This window comes from Odocoileus virginianus, chromosome 5 (assembly GCF_023699985.2).
Source record: "Odocoileus virginianus isolate 20LAN1187 ecotype Illinois chromosome 5, Ovbor_1.2, whole genome shotgun sequence".
Taxonomy (NCBI): domain Eukaryota; kingdom Metazoa; phylum Chordata; class Mammalia; order Artiodactyla; family Cervidae; genus Odocoileus; species Odocoileus virginianus.
Genome location: NC_069678.1, coordinates 31,514,456 through 31,530,282, shown reverse-complemented (window position 1 = coordinate 31,530,282; position 15,827 = coordinate 31,514,456). Strand labels below are relative to the sequence as shown.

The window sequence follows — 15,827 nt, the reverse complement described above, 5'->3', positions numbered from 1 at the left end:
GCTAATTAAAAATATAGTAGTAAGTAATAAAATATTTTTAACTTGTTGCCACTATAGAAAGCATGTAGACTACTAGCTAACCTGCTTTTGGATTTCATAGCCCAAATTTCAAAACAATATTTTAGGGATTGGATAGAGTTGCTAATTTTTAATTTTCTTAAGTAGAATGTTTAAGGAAAAAAAACAGTTTATCATCATTATCTGTATTAATTAGGAAGAGATCTAGTTATAATATCAGTTAAGTCCCAAATAATAGTTTCTTAAAATCAGGAAAACTCATTGCTAGTTTCTCTCTGCATGTGAAAGAAGTCTGGAGTTGAGCAGTTGAGAGCTGATCTGGCAGGGCCTGGAAACCAGACATTTTTTGTCTTCACGCTCTGCCATCCTCTCTTGTCACCTTCCTGTCCGGGATGGTTGCTTATGTGAGTTCCAGCTTGTCGTCGCCTTCAGGCAGCAAGGTGGAAGGAGTGACTTAAGAAGAGCACATCGCCTTCTTTTAGGGAAACTTCAGAGTTTTCACCCAACCTCTGCTTGCGTCTTTTTGGTCAGATTGCAGGCACATCCTAGTTAAGAGAGACTGGACTCTTGGCCGCCTTGATTAGAATCAAAAGTCTTTCACTGGGGAAGAAGGGAGGGAAAACTCACAAAGAGAATGATTTTCCCAAGATAATAAAGCCTAGTTTAGTTGTAGATAACTGTATTAATTCTTTGACTAATGTTCTTTGCCACTTGAATGTTAATGTTAGTTACTTCTACCTCATAGATGGGCTGCCTTTCCATGTGTATCTAGAAAGGCCAGGGGTATTTATGGGGCAGGATCTTCCTTTCTCATAGGTAAGATATTACCCTAAAGGCCAAACCCCTGATGAATACTAACCATGTAAATGAAATCTTACTAAACAAATCTAGGGCATGAACAAATAATTTGCTGTGAAAAGCAGCATGTTAGAAAAAAATCTAGTAAGCAGTAAAGTCCTGCTGGCATGATATTTTGAAAGTGAAGTGTGATTATACTGGATTTTAAAAACTGAACATCATCATTACAACAGAAACTTCTTATTCTCAGCAAGGTATGTTTGAATCATGAATAGCAAAATGTAGTTTGCTTTTTAAAATGGCTTTTGTTCATTTTATAGTATCTGTATTGGACACTGCCATGCAGGTTTCTTCTATGTGGAAACTGAATTCTTTGTTTTGGCAACATTTGAAAAGCTAAAGATAACTTAGGGAAAAACATTAGTTTTTTATATATAAGTTCAAGGTAATAGAAACTGAGGAACTAACTTGCCCCCTCAGTTTTATTTACTAAATTTTGGTTTTTTGTTTTGGGAAATAAGATGAATTACAGTAGACTCTAGTTTATTTCTATTTTTAGTAGAAACAACAACAAAGCCACTTAATAAAACAACAAAGCCACTTACCCAACAGTTGGGTAAAAAATTGACCTGAAAACATTATCTAATTTTAAATATTCCTGCACAGTAGCTGAGCTGCTATGAAAGGCCCACTTCTAGCCCAATGTTTTTGTAATATCTGGAGCTTATGATTTATAGGAGAATTAATGTCTACTAGCTGTTGACTGAAATTATCTGTTCTTACATTAGTTCACTTATAGAAATGAAGGTAGATCAAGGTAATGGTAATTGTTCTAACCTTTTCTGTCAATTGTCTTTTAATCCTAGGTGGTACTTTGCTGTTATCTCTGTTTCTGGGGTTTTTGCAGTGACTTTCTCCGTGGTATTTGCATATGTAGCAGATATAACCCAAGAACATGAAAGAAGTATGGCATATGGCCTGGTATGTATGTTTAGTCTAATACCTTTATCTGCTGAGAAACACTCCATATTGTCTCTTATTACAAGGAGTACAGCCTTTGCATTACAAGATTATTTTTGCATAAATACATTTTATAAAAATCATCCATAGATCACATTAAAGCATTTTTTCAGTACAAAAGCCATGTAAGTTCTGCTGTTTTCATTCAGTAAGTTTTTGTCTGACATGTCAGATTTGAAATTATAGTGAAATATTTTTACCTTATAGAAGTCCTTTTTAATAGACTACTAAAGGAACTATTTAATATGTAATAAGATTTAAAATTACTAATATATAATGGCTCATCTTAAAGATAATAGGTTAATATCCATCTCTGAGATCCCAGACCTTTTCTGTGGCTCTGTGGGCCACATGTAGTCTCTCATATTCAACTGTTTTTTAAATTAATTTTTATTGAATAAATCTGACATAACATTATTTAACTTTGAAGTACACAAAGTGTTACTTTGATACATGTATATATTGTAATATAATTGCTGTATATTTACCATACTACATAATTGTAGTACAGTACTGGTGTCTGTATTCATTTTAGCTCGCATTGGCTCTCTCTGGCCTATTTACTACTACTGGCAAGTTTGTCTCTCATTTTCTTTTGTTTTTGCTTGTGGGCATGTGTTTACATCACTTTTAATGTGAAAGAACCATTTATAGATAGAGTTAGCCCACAGGTGGTAGTTTGCCAAACTCTGGACACTGTTTTGGTAAACTAAATACTTAGTGGCAGTATAGTCTGTTGTCTATCAAATCAAGTTAACAGATCATGATTAGATAGCCAGAAATGGGACAGTGATGAGTTTCAGCAGATATGCGGCAAGCATCTTCTGTTAAATAAGGACTGAATATCGTGTCAGGCTGAATCTTACTTTTATGAGAGACTGTTTATCTTTGATTCAGAGATCAAAAAGAATATTTTAAAAAATCACGGAATTAGGAGGATTTTGAAGGAAATACAGTAAGAAACTTACAAAAAACTAATCAGTTGTAAACTCAAGTACATTAAATGATGAGGTTGATGATAGCCAGGATGTTTTTAAGCAGCTTCCCGGGTGCTGCAGTTGGTAAAGAATCTGCCTGCTCAATACAGGAGACAGAAGAGATGCCAGTTCAGTCCCTGGGTTGGGAAGATCCCCTGGAGTAGGAAATGGCAACCCACTCCAGTATTCTTGCCTAGAAAATCCCATGGACAAAGGAGCCTCGTGGCTACAGTCCATGGGGTCAGAAAGAGTCAGATGTGACTGAGCATGCACACATACGTACTATAAAATTATCCATTTTATGTGGATAGATAAATCAGTTTTGTGGCCATAGTCCAGGTTGTTTCTGTTTTTGCTCAAGTAATTTATTTTGTCTTAGCTAAATCTTTGAAATTAATAATTTTCAGCCTGGAAGCTTTATGTTTTAAAGGCACAACTAGTAAATAACAACTTTAGTCTTCTCAAAGGAACATGGATGCAAATAAAAGAGGTTAAGGTGATCTTTGTGGCCCTCTTTCTATTTGGTCAGAAACAAATGGCCACCAGCTGGGGAGAACTGAGGAGAAGGGAAGTGACATGAAATAACCTACACTCTGATTAGACCTTTGCACTCTGCCTTTGCGCTGTGATCCTGAGAATATTCCCAGATACCTCATTGACTTTCACAGTGAGAACCATTGCCCCTTTCCCAGCTCAGTGCCGGAGCTCTGCTTATACCCAGGTCCCTCTGAGACCACAGCCCACTATAATTAATTTCTCGAGTTACTGAAACAAAATACTACCAGAATCCAGTTTTAAAATGTTTCTAAGCCTGAAGGGTTCCCTTCAGGGCACATCTGGCATCCATCTCCACTTCACCCCTGACCTTAGGCAGTTACCAATCCACTTTCTGTCTCTGTAGTTTTGCTTTCAATAGAAATTTCATATAAAGAAATGATGTAAAATGTAGTCTTTTGTGTCTACACTTGGCATAATCTTAAACGGTTTATCTATGCTGGCACATATGTCAGTAGTTCCTTTTTATCACCATGTAGTATTCCACTGTGTGGGACATACCACATTTTGTTTAGCCATTTACTAGTTGATGAATATTTGGGTTGATAGCTAGATGTTGATAGTTATTAGAATTTTATGTATTTGTCAGATAGTTGACCACTGACAATTGAATTGCTTATCCTGAACGTGTGTTATTAATAAACAGCTGTAGGAACTTCCCCAGGTGGTCCACTGCCCAGGACCCACACTTCCAATGCAGAGGGCCCAGGTTGGATCCCTGGTGAGGGAACTAGAACCTGTGTGCCACAGCTAAGTTGGCATGCTGCAGCTAAATATCCCACATGCTGCAGCCAAGACCAGTGCAGCCAAATAAATAAATAATAAATATTACAAGCAGCTATAAATAAGCACTCCTGTGCAGGTTAAATGCTCCATGCAAAAGTCAGGACGAGCATAGAAACAATAAAACAGAGTAGTGAGCAGATGGACCGCCAACATTAATTCTAACTACCCTCTGAAGAGTGTGGTCTCTCTCAGGTGTTACGTACAGCCACATCTACTGTTGGTTTGCAGAACACTTTGTCCAGTAGGCCAGACATGTCTGGGATTAGCAGTTTTTCTCCACCTGTGTCTTCTCTACTTCAGTCTGCATCTTCACCAGACGTGTATGGACTTCCTCAGAATTTGAGAGAGACGTGGTTAGAGATGTGCTCAATGTCAAGGGTCGAAGCTCTCGCTCTCCCTAACCCTACCACCTAATGATGACCAAGCTCAGTTTTGTGTCGTGGCTTAACACTGTTCCTGCTGAAGAGAGAAACTTTAAAGTCTTTCAGCTGTATTTCAGCCAGCTTTAAATATGTGACAAAGTAAAAACTCATTTAATTTTAATTATAGTATTGGGGGAGAAGTCCCAGTGGCATTGGATTTCCATAGAGTATTGTTTTAGACTCTTTGCATAGAGCACCGGGGGACTGTGGAGGCACCCTGGGGACCAGCATGCCCGCAGCTGGGGTAAGGGGGGTATTTGGACTGTAATCCAGGCCCCCAACCCCTCTTCAACTAAAACAATTTTTATTTTTAAATATATTTTTACTTATAACTTTGTCAGCAGGATTTATTTAAACAGAGGGCTCCAAGGCTTAAAAGAAAGCGAAGCCACTGTCTTAGAGGTTATTACATGTTTTTAGTTAAGAATCCAGTTCTTTTCTCCTCATGCAGAAGAAGAATGTGTAAGAAAACCGGCACAGGGCAGAAGGAAGGGAGCAGCAGGAGGACTGACATCACTCAGAGTCTCCCGGGGTGGAAGGAGTGCAGCCAGGCTGTCCTTACTCATCTCTTTCTGTTGCTCTCGATTTGCTGCAGGTTTCGGCAACATTCGCTGCAAGTTTGGTAACCAGCCCTGCAATTGGCGCTTATCTTGGGCGAGTGTACGGGGACAGCTTGGTGGTGGTCCTGGCGACAGCAATAGCTTTGCTAGATATTTGTTTTATCCTGGTTGCCGTGCCGGAGTCTTTACCTGAGAAGATGCGGCCTGCGTCGTGGGGAGCACCCATTTCCTGGGAACAGGCTGACCCCTTTGCGGTAACTTTATACACTTTGGCAAAAACATGAATGTGTGATTCAGTGCAGCATTAATGTTTTGTTGCACTTGTTTCTTTGGGGAAAACATCGTGATGAATTTTTAAAACTACTTTGGAAACTTCAGGATAGTTTTGGGGAGGATGAGAATAAATTGGGGGAAAAAAATGACAACTAGTGTCTGTATGTACACTGCCAGAAGATACCTCTGCATGTTCTTAAGAATAGTTCAGTGTTTTGATATAAAACCTTATATCGGTCTTTTTCTTGTTCTAGTCCTTAAAAAAGGTGGGCCAAGACTCCATTGTGCTGCTCATCTGCATTACCGTGTTTCTCTCCTACTTACCAGAGGCAGGCCAATATTCCAGCTTTTTTTTATACCTCAGACAGGTAAAAAAATTCTTTTCTACTAAAGTGGACTTCTCTTTCATTGTTTAGTGCCTTAATAAAAAAATTTAATCTTGAGAGAGCTATAAGAATAGAGACTTTTAAAAATGACTTATCATTTTAGAAATACAGCTCACTAGAATTAACTTCCTAGTTAGTGTGACCAACGCGCTCCTATTAAGACTTTTGGCTTAGGCAAAAAGAGATAATCTTCCTGTCAATGTATGTGGTTTGAGTTTATGTGTTCCTTACAGAGGTGACGGAATGCTTTAATCCACTCACCTGCCCCAGACAGTCTCTTTGTGATTTAGAGCATATACTAATAAAGCAGCTAGCCAGAATGAGAGCATTCATTTTTTTCTCCTTGACACTAATCTTTTTGGCAGAGATTAAGCCTTTATCAATATGCATGAAAATTACAAAGTGGTACAATATTTATTTGTAAAATAGATTTTAAATGCTTGATAGCAGTCTCCAATTTAGGAAATCAAAATTAAGGGATCAGGATTTAAATTTACTTAATCTGAGTTAAGTAGCTGTTATTTTCAGCATCTTGCTTTGTTATAATTTTGGTTCTCAGTGAATGTCAGATTCTTCCTCTGAGGAGTTCTTTGATTATGAATGAATTGCATTTTCTTTTCTTGTCCTATTTAATGTTAATGTACAGATAGTTATGTTAGTATGGTATTTGTTGTGCTTTTATATTTATTAATGTTACTTTTTTGGAAACCCTCTAGATAATGAAATTTTCACCAGAAAGTGTTGCAGCATTTATAGCAGTCCTTGGCATTCTTTCTATTATTGCACAGGTGAGTTTCTTTATCATTAGAGGGAAAGATGTTTGAAGGTTCAGAGATAACAATTCTGTTAATATAGGTGGTATTGATGGACACATACTAATCAACATATGATGTAAACAAGAAAGACAGTTTATTAACTTACACTAGAATATAGTCACCTGCATAAAATCAGAAATTTTATGTTAGTCTTGTTCTACTGTTGAATGATTCATTCAGTAAATGTTTATTGAATACCTATCATGAGTCAGGCTCTTGTGATATAGCAGTGAACTTAACTAAATCCCTGCTGTTGTAAAGTTAGCATTCTTGTGGGATAAGAGGATGAATAAAAGTGTTGGTGTAAACATATCTGGTGTAATGAAAACTGGAGAAAAAGGGTAAAAGGATGCAGCACGTGGCTAGGGGCAGGGTGTTATTTTATCTGGGAGAGTGGGAAGGCTTTGCTGATACACATTTGACATTTGAGCTGAGACCCAAAGGAATGAGGAACAATCCAATAGAATACCTGGAGGAGGAGAATTCTGAACCACCCGCACAGAACTACACCTCTGAGAGACCATTCCTAGATGTGTAAGAAACAGCTATGGGACAGGATGGCTTTGGTGGAGTGAACAAGGGAGAGTGTCAGGAAATTAAATCCAAGAGGCAGAGAGGGACCAGATTTGTGTGGGGTCTTCCAGATCTCCATAAGACTTGACAAGAAGATAGGAAGCCATGGGAGCGTTTTGAGCAGAGAAGTGACATGAAGGTATTTTTATCTTGGAAACTCAGTTGGGAGCCAGCAGTTGTTTGAAGAATAAGATATTAATAAACACAAAAATCTGGATTTCCTTAGGAGATATTTCATCCTGACCTTCATATTATCCCTGTTCCATACTTTCCCCAAGGTGGAAAAGACTCTCCCCTTTCTTCCTGTTTGGCTTTGATTTTCTAGATTCTGTAAGAGAGCACACACGCACGTGCACACACACACATACACACACACACATGTGGTCTACCCTAGCGCACTTTCCCACCTGAAATCCAGTCTCCTGGGTTGCAGCTTTGTCTTATTGTACTCTTAAGATGGTAAGTAAACTCTATTTGATAGTATTCTTGGATGGTTCACCATCTCCTAGGTAGGATTGCTTCTGTAGATCTCATCATTTATGAATTTCTGGTAGGTTTAGTTAAAAACTCTAAATTCTATAATATACTTCCCCCGTGACCTCACACATGCATACATGTGGCACTAATTATTAGTCCTATTTTTAACCTCAGTTTTATCCTAAGAATCCTTGATCTGGAAAAACATTGCATTTAAATATTCATTCCTTGCTATCAGAAATGTGTTCTTCATCTTTGAAGGAAAATACAGTATTGCTGGTATATACAAATAGCTTTAAAAAAAAAACCTTTCTGAACACGAAGGAAAGTGTACTAAGACTAAAACTTGATGAGTTATCAAATGTTAACTGACCTTGAATCCCGAGATAAATCTAGCCTGATAGTTATGTCTTATCTTTCAGATATTGCTGTGATTAGATATACTACTATTTTATTTGATTTAGATCTTAAAGAGAGCAGGCTGACAGTTCCTATAATGACACTTAAGAAGAGGTTAGTAGCTGTACGGTCGTAAGTTCTGCTTCATGCTAAACTGAGTATGGACGCTGTAGGTGGGCACCTGGTAAATTTGGGCACACTAGGGACTGCTTGAATGAGTAGTTGAAGGTGCTTTAGGGGAAATTTTCCCTTTGCTCAATAGATGACATCAGGTACAAAGGATACAAAATGGAAAACCGCGCAAGAAGAGCTCAGAATCAGGGCGGGCAGACATGTGAACCCAGGAGGGAGCATGGTTGGGCTGCCTTAGAAAGAGTCTTGCAGTAGGAGGTTCATGAGGGCTATGAATCTGGGCCCAGCCGGCCTTGATAGCACAACAGATGCTGTATCCAGAAACGTGGTCTACAAAGAATGCAGTGCTTAATTGACCTACATAGGGATGGGCACCTACATAGGGATGGGCACCTACATAGGGACGTAGTTTATGAGATTTAAAATCGCATTTCTGAAAGTGAGAAAATTATGTAAATTTCAGAAACAGGTGGAGTATGTAGCCTGCATGTAAATATTGATAATTATAGTTTGTCATTATACGAATTAAAATATCAAGTTATAGGTTATAGCCCTAAAGGTAGAAGCATTATGTTTTCATTTCTGGCAGGTACACAGCTGAGAATGCCTTCTCCCCGTTGACCTCTCAAGGCAGTGAAAAACTAGAGTCTTTGTGTCTCTCCAGCAGCACAGAGCTGCTCGCACTGGTGCCTCCTTTGTTGACTTTCACGCTTGCCCTTGTGCCTTTGTTCCTGCCCTGCGTACTGCCTGCCCCTCTTACCCCTTGAGTATTCCTTCTCTGAGTTCTCATATAACTTGCCTATATCCCTATCATGGTACAAAATGCACTGTATTATGAATTTTACCTATTTATTGCTCATTATTTTTGCCTCAGTAGATCATGAACTCTAGTAGAGCTCTTAGAAGATGTGAGGTCAGAATTATATCATAATTTGTTTTTGTCACTCTAGCACCCTGAACTGCACCTGCAGCCCCATGGGTGCTAAATTAGAGGTCACTTTTTTTTTCCATAGTAAATCTAGAAATGTAGCTTCTCACCCAGAATTACGAGATCTAATAACATGGTACAGCCCTCCAGTGGAAGCTGCATGGTTGTCGTCCCCTTTGGGGCCTTTACTCTCTGGTTTGCCATCGGCCCCGTCACTGCCATGGCACCAGCAAGCATGAGTTTATTACATTTCACTAAATATTCACACAAGTGCGTGAATACAGTTCGTTCTACACACTTCTCCTACTTGGTGCAGTCATCTGGTTCCCTGTGTCCTGGTGACATCCAGGTTTGTACCAGGCCAGTGCTGTCGGACACATCTGGACATCTCACACCTGACATGGCCATGACTGCAGCCCGGCTTCTTAGCACCCACGCTGCTCATCTCATTTGGTGCCTTCACCGCTCTCCCAGCTGTTGAGGCCAGGAACCTTGGCACCATTCTTGATTCCTTTCTTTCTCCTTCTCCTACATCCAACCCATTAGATGGCATCTCCTTTCACCTCTCTCTCCAAAACATATTTTGGGTATTTTTGTTTGTGTGTTTGTCTTGTTTTTGTTTTTCAACTTGTAATTTTATGTTGGAGTACCGCTGTGTGACAATGTTGTGATAGTTTCAGGTCTACAGCAAAGTGATCCAGCCGTACATGTACATGTATCCATTCTCCCCCAGTCTCATTTCCCATCCAGGTTGCCACACAGCATTTCACAGAGCTCCCTGTGCTATACAGGAAAGTTCACCTGTATAATTTATTTTTAGTTTCTTCATATAAGCAGTATCATATGGTATTTCTCTTTCTCTGACTGACTTCACTAAGTATGATAATCTCCAGGTCCATCCATGTTGCTGCAAATGACATTATTTTATTCTTTTCTATGACAGAGTAATACTCCATTGTATATATGTGCCACATCATCTTTATTCATTCACCTGTCGATGGACTTGTTAGGTTGCTCCCATGTCCTGACTGTTGTAAACGGTGTTATAGTGAATTCAAGAGCATGTATCCTTTCAGACCATGTTTTTCTCCAGATAGATGCCCAGGAGTGGGATTGCAGGGTCATATGGTAGCTGTTTGTATTTTGAGGAACCTTCATGCTGTTCTCTGTAATAGCTGTACCAATCTACATTCTCATCAATAGTGTAGGAAGGTTCCTTTCTCCGCTTACCCTTTCCAGCATTTATTGTTTGTAGATTTTTTTTTGATGATAGCCATTTTGACTGGTGTAAGGTGATACCTCATTGTAGTTTTGATTTGCATTTCTCTAGTAATTCGTGATGTTGAAAATCTTTTCATGGGCCTCTTGGCCGTCTGAGGTGGATTTCTTATAGACATCATATATGTGGTCTTGTTTTTGTATCCATTCAGCCACTCTGTCTTTTGGTAGTGCATTTAATCCATTTGTTTACATTTAAGGTTAAGTATTCATGTAAATATCCTTATACGTTTAAGGGTAAGTATTGTGCTTCTGTTGCTATTTTCTTAATTGTTTTCAGGGTTTTTTTTTCCAGTTTGTTTTTGTAGGTCTTTTTTCTTCTCTTTCATTCTCTTCTTTTGTGGTTTGATGACCATCTTTAGTGTTGGGTTTGGTTGCTCTTTCTCTTTTGTGTATTTATTTATTGTAGTTTTTGGGTTTGCTGTTCCCCTAAGGTTTCAATATAGCAGTTTGTATATATACAAGGTTGTTTTAAGTTGCTTGTTTCTTTCTTGCCTAGAGGAGTTTCTTTAGCATTTGTTGCAAAGCTGGTCTGGTGGTGCTGAATTCTGTTAGCTTTTACTCATCTGTAAAACTTTTGATTTCTCTGTCAAATCTGAATGAGAGCCTCACTGGACAGAGTATTCTTGGTTGTAGGTTCTTCCCTTTCATCATTTTAAATATATCATGCCATTCCCTTTTGGCTTGCAGAATTTCTGCTGAGAAATCAGCTGAAAACCTTACAGGAGTTCCCTTGTATGTTATCTGTAGTTTTTGCCTTGTTGCTGTTAATATTTTTTTCTTTGTCTTTAATTTTTGTCAGTTTATTACCATGTGTCTCAGTGTGTTCATCCTCGGATTTTTCCTTCCTGGACTTGGTTGACTGTTTCCTTTCCCATGTTAGGGAATTTTTCAGCTGTTATCTCTCCAAATATTTTCTTGGGTCCTTTTGCTCTCTTCTTCTGGGACCCATATAATGCAAAGGTTGGTGCATTTAATGTTGTCCCAGAGGTCTCTTAGGCTCTCTTCATTTCTTTTCATTTTTTTCTTTATTCTGTTTGCAGGAGTGATTTCCATCATTCTGTCTTCCAGGTCACTTATCCATTCTTCTGCCTTAGTTATTCTGCTATTGATTCCTTCTCATGTATTTTATATCATTTCAGTTATTGTATTGTTTATCTCTGTCTGTTCTTTAGTTCTTCTAGGTCTTTGTTAAACATTTCTTGCATCTTTTCAGTCCTGCCCTCCATTCTTTTTCCAAGATCCTGGACCATCTTCACTATCATTATTCTGAATTCTTTTTCAGGAAAGTTGCCTGCCTCCACTTCATTTAGTTGTGTTTCTAGGGTTTTATCTTGTCTCTTTGTCTGGGACATAACCCTCTTCCTTTTCATTTCATCTAACTTTTTGTGATTGTGGTTTTCATTCTGCAGGCTGCAGGATTGTAGCTCTTCTTGCTTCTGCTGTCTGCCCTCTGGTGGATGATGCAAGAGGCTTGTGCAAGCTTCCTGATGGGAGGGATTGATGGTGGGTATAGCTGGGTCTTACTCAGCAAAACTTTTGTCTGCTAATGGGTGGGGCTTCTGTTGGTTGGTTGGCCTGAGGTGAGCCAGCACTGGAGCTTACGGACCGTTGGGGCTGGTGATGGCCTCTTTAGGACTTACACCATTGAGTACTTCCAAGAACTACTGCTCCTTGTCCCTGTGTGAGCCACAGCCACCACCACTGCCCCTTAGCACCACCTCTGCAAGAGACCCTCCAGCACTAGCAGGCAGGTCTGGCTCAGTCTCCTGTGGGGTCGCTGCTCCTTTCCCCTGGGTCCTGGTGTGCACGAGACCCCGTGTGCCCTCCAGGAGTGGTGTCTCTGTTTCCCCCAGTCCTGTGGAAGCCCTGCAGTCAAATCCTGCTGGCCTTCAAAGTCAGTTTCTCTGGAGATTCCTCCTCCTGTTGCTGGATAGCCATGTTGGGAAGGTTGATGTGTGGCTCAGAACCTTCACCCCAGTGGGAGAACTTCTGTAGTATAATTGCTTTCCAGTTTGAGTCACCCACCGAACAGTTACAGAATTTTATTTCATCATGATTGCATCCCTCTTAACATCTCATTGTGACTTGTCTTTAGATATGGGGTATCTTTATTGGTGGGTTCCAGCGTCTTCCTGTCAATCATTGTTCAGCAGTTTATTTGTGATTCCATTGCTCTCTCAAGAACTGGGTGAGGGCGTGTCCTTCTACTCCACCATCTTGAACTTGTCTCCCCCAAACCTATTTTGAATCGAAGTATTTCTCACCATCTCCATTATTAGGAACCTTGTCTAAACGATGACAGGTAGCCTCCATTTGGTCTGTTTCCATACCCGTCTCCCTACTGTTTTTATTTTCCACTTGACAGAGGGATTTTTGTAAGGTTAAAATTAAGTCTTTCTTGTTTAATATTCTCTTTCTGTCACAATCAGAATAACATCTAGGCTCTTGACAAAACCTCATTTTCCTCTTTTCTCCATGTACAGTTGGATTGGAGTGCTCTTTTTCCCCTGGGTACTCACAAAACTGCCCTTCCTTTTCATACAGCGCTCACCTCAGAAAGGCCTTTCCTGCACATCCTGGTTCAAGCAGCACCTCTATCACACTACCTTATTTTATTTTCTTCATAGCAGCTACAGCCTCAAATTTGACTATTTCTTCTCTACTTGGAGGTGATCTAGTAGGTTAGACAAAAAGTCCGTTTGGGATTTTCCATTTTATGGGAAAACCTGAACAAGTATTTTGACTAACCCAATTATTTTCTGAACAGTACTTTGATCTATTCACTGTTCCCAAGTCGGTGCCCTCAGACCTAAAATAGCCATTGCATATAGTAGGAACTGGGCAAGTATTTGTTGACTGAGTGACAAGTTGATGTCAGTTAACTGCTAATTAGCTGTGTCATCTTGGTTAAGTCATAAGTCATTTTTACTTTTGGGACTTGGTTCTTTTGGTTCTCTTGAAAATGAGAATTATATTAAATTAAGGGATGCTAATTTTTTTTCCCGCCTAGCTCAGTTTAGATACTAAATAAGAAATTTTTTCCTTTATATTATTAAGAATATTGTGACATTTAAAATCATGCATGCTTTCTAAAACACTTATTAAGAACTTATACTAGGTGCTGGGGATACAGAGAAAAAAATCCTTGCCCTTGGGAGAAAATCAGTTAGAGTATCATACACAAAGGAAGTTTTTCTTTCCTAATTGCTTACTCTGGGTGAGTTCCCTTTTGTGGCTGTGGTTTTTGAAGAATGTAATCCAACAAGGTTTCATGCTTTGTGGAATTCAATTTTGTGTTCAGTTGATTTAAGGGGAAATCTCAGAGAAGAAAGCTGTGTGTTAATTGTTCAAGAATCATGAAAAGAATCTTCATTTACTACCCACTGGCTTATTTGAATCTGATTAAACTCTTAAATAATTGTCTCAATTTAATCAACTTTAAACTTATACTTGATAATTTTGAGTTGAGTACATTAGCCAGTCATCAAGTAGTGATTTCCTGAATTATTTTCACTTCTTCCTCTATGGACTTAACCAGCTATCTAAAGGGATGTATTTAACACTAAGGTACCCAAATCATTGCTGAATTTTTCTTTGAAAGAAAAGCAAGAAAACCCAATCTATAATATTGTTTATTAAATGTGCTGGGCACAATGCTAAGTTTATCATTTCATCTAGCTCTAGCTCATCTAGTTTTGAAGTGGATACTATTTTTGTGATCTTGTAAGAGACAAGACTGAGTTTCAGAGTGAGTGACTTGCCCAGGGTCACATGGTTAGAGCCAAGATTATGATTAAGGCTGTTTTTCCCAAAGCTGTGTTCTTATTTATTATCCTACACTACTCCCAAGTCATACTTGTTAAACTCATTTACTGTTCATAAAAGCATCATGGTTTCAGCAGTCAGTTAATTTAGTGAAGGATATGTAAGTAACTGTACTGTTCCAATTTTCTTTCATCAGGAGAATAAGCATTTTGGATTAATTTGGACCTGTAAAAATTTTTTTTAAGCTATTATGTAACAGGAAGTCTGCAAACCATGAGTTAGAACCTGTCATCACTACTCTTCACAATTTTTGGTTTTAAATGGTCCTCAGTAGAAATGTACTGAGCACAAAGTTCACCTTTCTATTTTCGGTTTTCTGACTTTTCCCCTGAATCTCGATCTGTCGGCAGAGGAACCTTTCATCTGCTTATTTCTCCTGGTATAATGATTTCAGGTCTATTCAGGGTAATTGTTGCTGCAAAACCAAAATGTAGAAATAGTCTACATTTCTAAAACCAAAATGTGGTAATAGTCCTTTTATATTAGATACTGAAATAAGTTACCATGTACCTTTTCTTTTCAGTGTTAAAAAGCTTATTCTATTCTTATAACCATTTTGGTGTTTCTTATTTTCCAGACCATAGTCTTGAGTTTACTTATGAGGTCAATTGGAAATAAGAACACCATTTTATTGGGTCTGGGATTTCAAATATTACAACTGGCATGGTATGGCTTCGGTTCAGAACCTTGGTATGTACAAATCTTTTAATTTTCTTAATTTTGATGTTTGCCTTGTTCTTGTTTTTCACCTTTTTTGGGGTATAACTGACAAAATTTTTATATTTCTTCATTTGCTTCTCAAATAAGAATTAGACTCTGTCTTTTGGTATGCTTTTTTTTCCCTCAAAATGTATATAAACAGATTTCTCACTTGTGTATTCTATAGTGGCTTGAGGACAGTGGAGTGACATTTTATATCTAAGCAACAGATTGGGTTTTTTTTAATGAGATTATTGAGCTTTTCAGCACCCAGTGAGCATTTAATCCAGTTTAGTTTGTTAGGAAATAACATGTAATCCCAGAGCAGCAAGGTTAGGGAAGAAAAAGTGGAGTAATACCAACTTTTTTGATCATTACTGATGGCAAACCAGAAATCCAGTTGTTTTGGTTCTGGCTTCATGCTTGGAAGGCTCTCTGCTTTTCTTGCCTCTTTGGTTTCCTGCAGGGAGGTGATGGTAGTGGTGCTGCTGATGTTAGGCTGCCCATGTACACTTCTCTGCTCAGATCCTACAGGGCTGAACTCCATAGCGTTTGCAGTAGTTTCATTCAACTGAACACATCACCTGTTTGGGCGTGGATATGAGTAAGCACCCAAGAGTGTGTTCTGATGGACATTGTAGTTTTTAGTCTAGCTTGTAAAAGAGATGCTCACAATTTAGTGAAAACATTTCTTTTTTAAACATCAAGCCAGAAGCACATTTAGATCAAATTAGTGCTTTTTTTTTTTTCACACTGAATCACAAATCTCTGGGAACCCTGCCATAAGTTACAAGCAAACATTTGGAAACATTTAATGTTTCATTCTGTGTATTATCCATGATTTCAACATTCTCCACCCACCCCCAGTCCTGCAGAAATAATACCCAACACAGTTTACAGTTT

At 38.6% G+C, this 15,827-nt stretch overlaps 2 protein-coding genes across 4 annotated transcripts in view; one reads left to right on the top strand and one right to left on the bottom strand.

The window, feature by feature from the left end:
• Positions 1-15,827, top strand: part of MFSD14A (major facilitator superfamily domain containing 14A) — a 47,706-nt gene that overhangs the window by 27,460 nt on the left and 4,419 nt on the right. For all 3 annotated transcript variants that reach the window (XM_070467741.1, XM_020906059.2, XM_070467742.1), the window contains 5 exons: positions 1,683-1,797; positions 5,172-5,390; positions 5,664-5,777; positions 6,512-6,583; positions 14,803-14,915. In XM_070467741.1, the coding sequence (XP_070323842.1) occupies positions 1,683-1,797; positions 5,172-5,390; positions 5,664-5,777; positions 6,512-6,583; positions 14,803-14,915 (633 nt within the window). The remainder of the gene's footprint in view (positions 1-1,682; positions 1,798-5,171; positions 5,391-5,663; positions 5,778-6,511; positions 6,584-14,802; positions 14,916-15,827) is intronic.
• The window catches only part of SASS6 (SAS-6 centriolar assembly protein), a 50,593-nt gene continuing 42,261 nt past the window's right edge, over positions 7,496-15,827 (bottom strand). Inside the window, exon 17 of the mRNA XM_020906058.2 lies at positions 7,496-15,508. Within this exon, the coding sequence (XP_020761717.1) occupies positions 15,492-15,508 (17 nt within the window). The 3' untranslated portion in view covers positions 7,496-15,491. The remainder of the gene's footprint in view (positions 15,509-15,827) is intronic.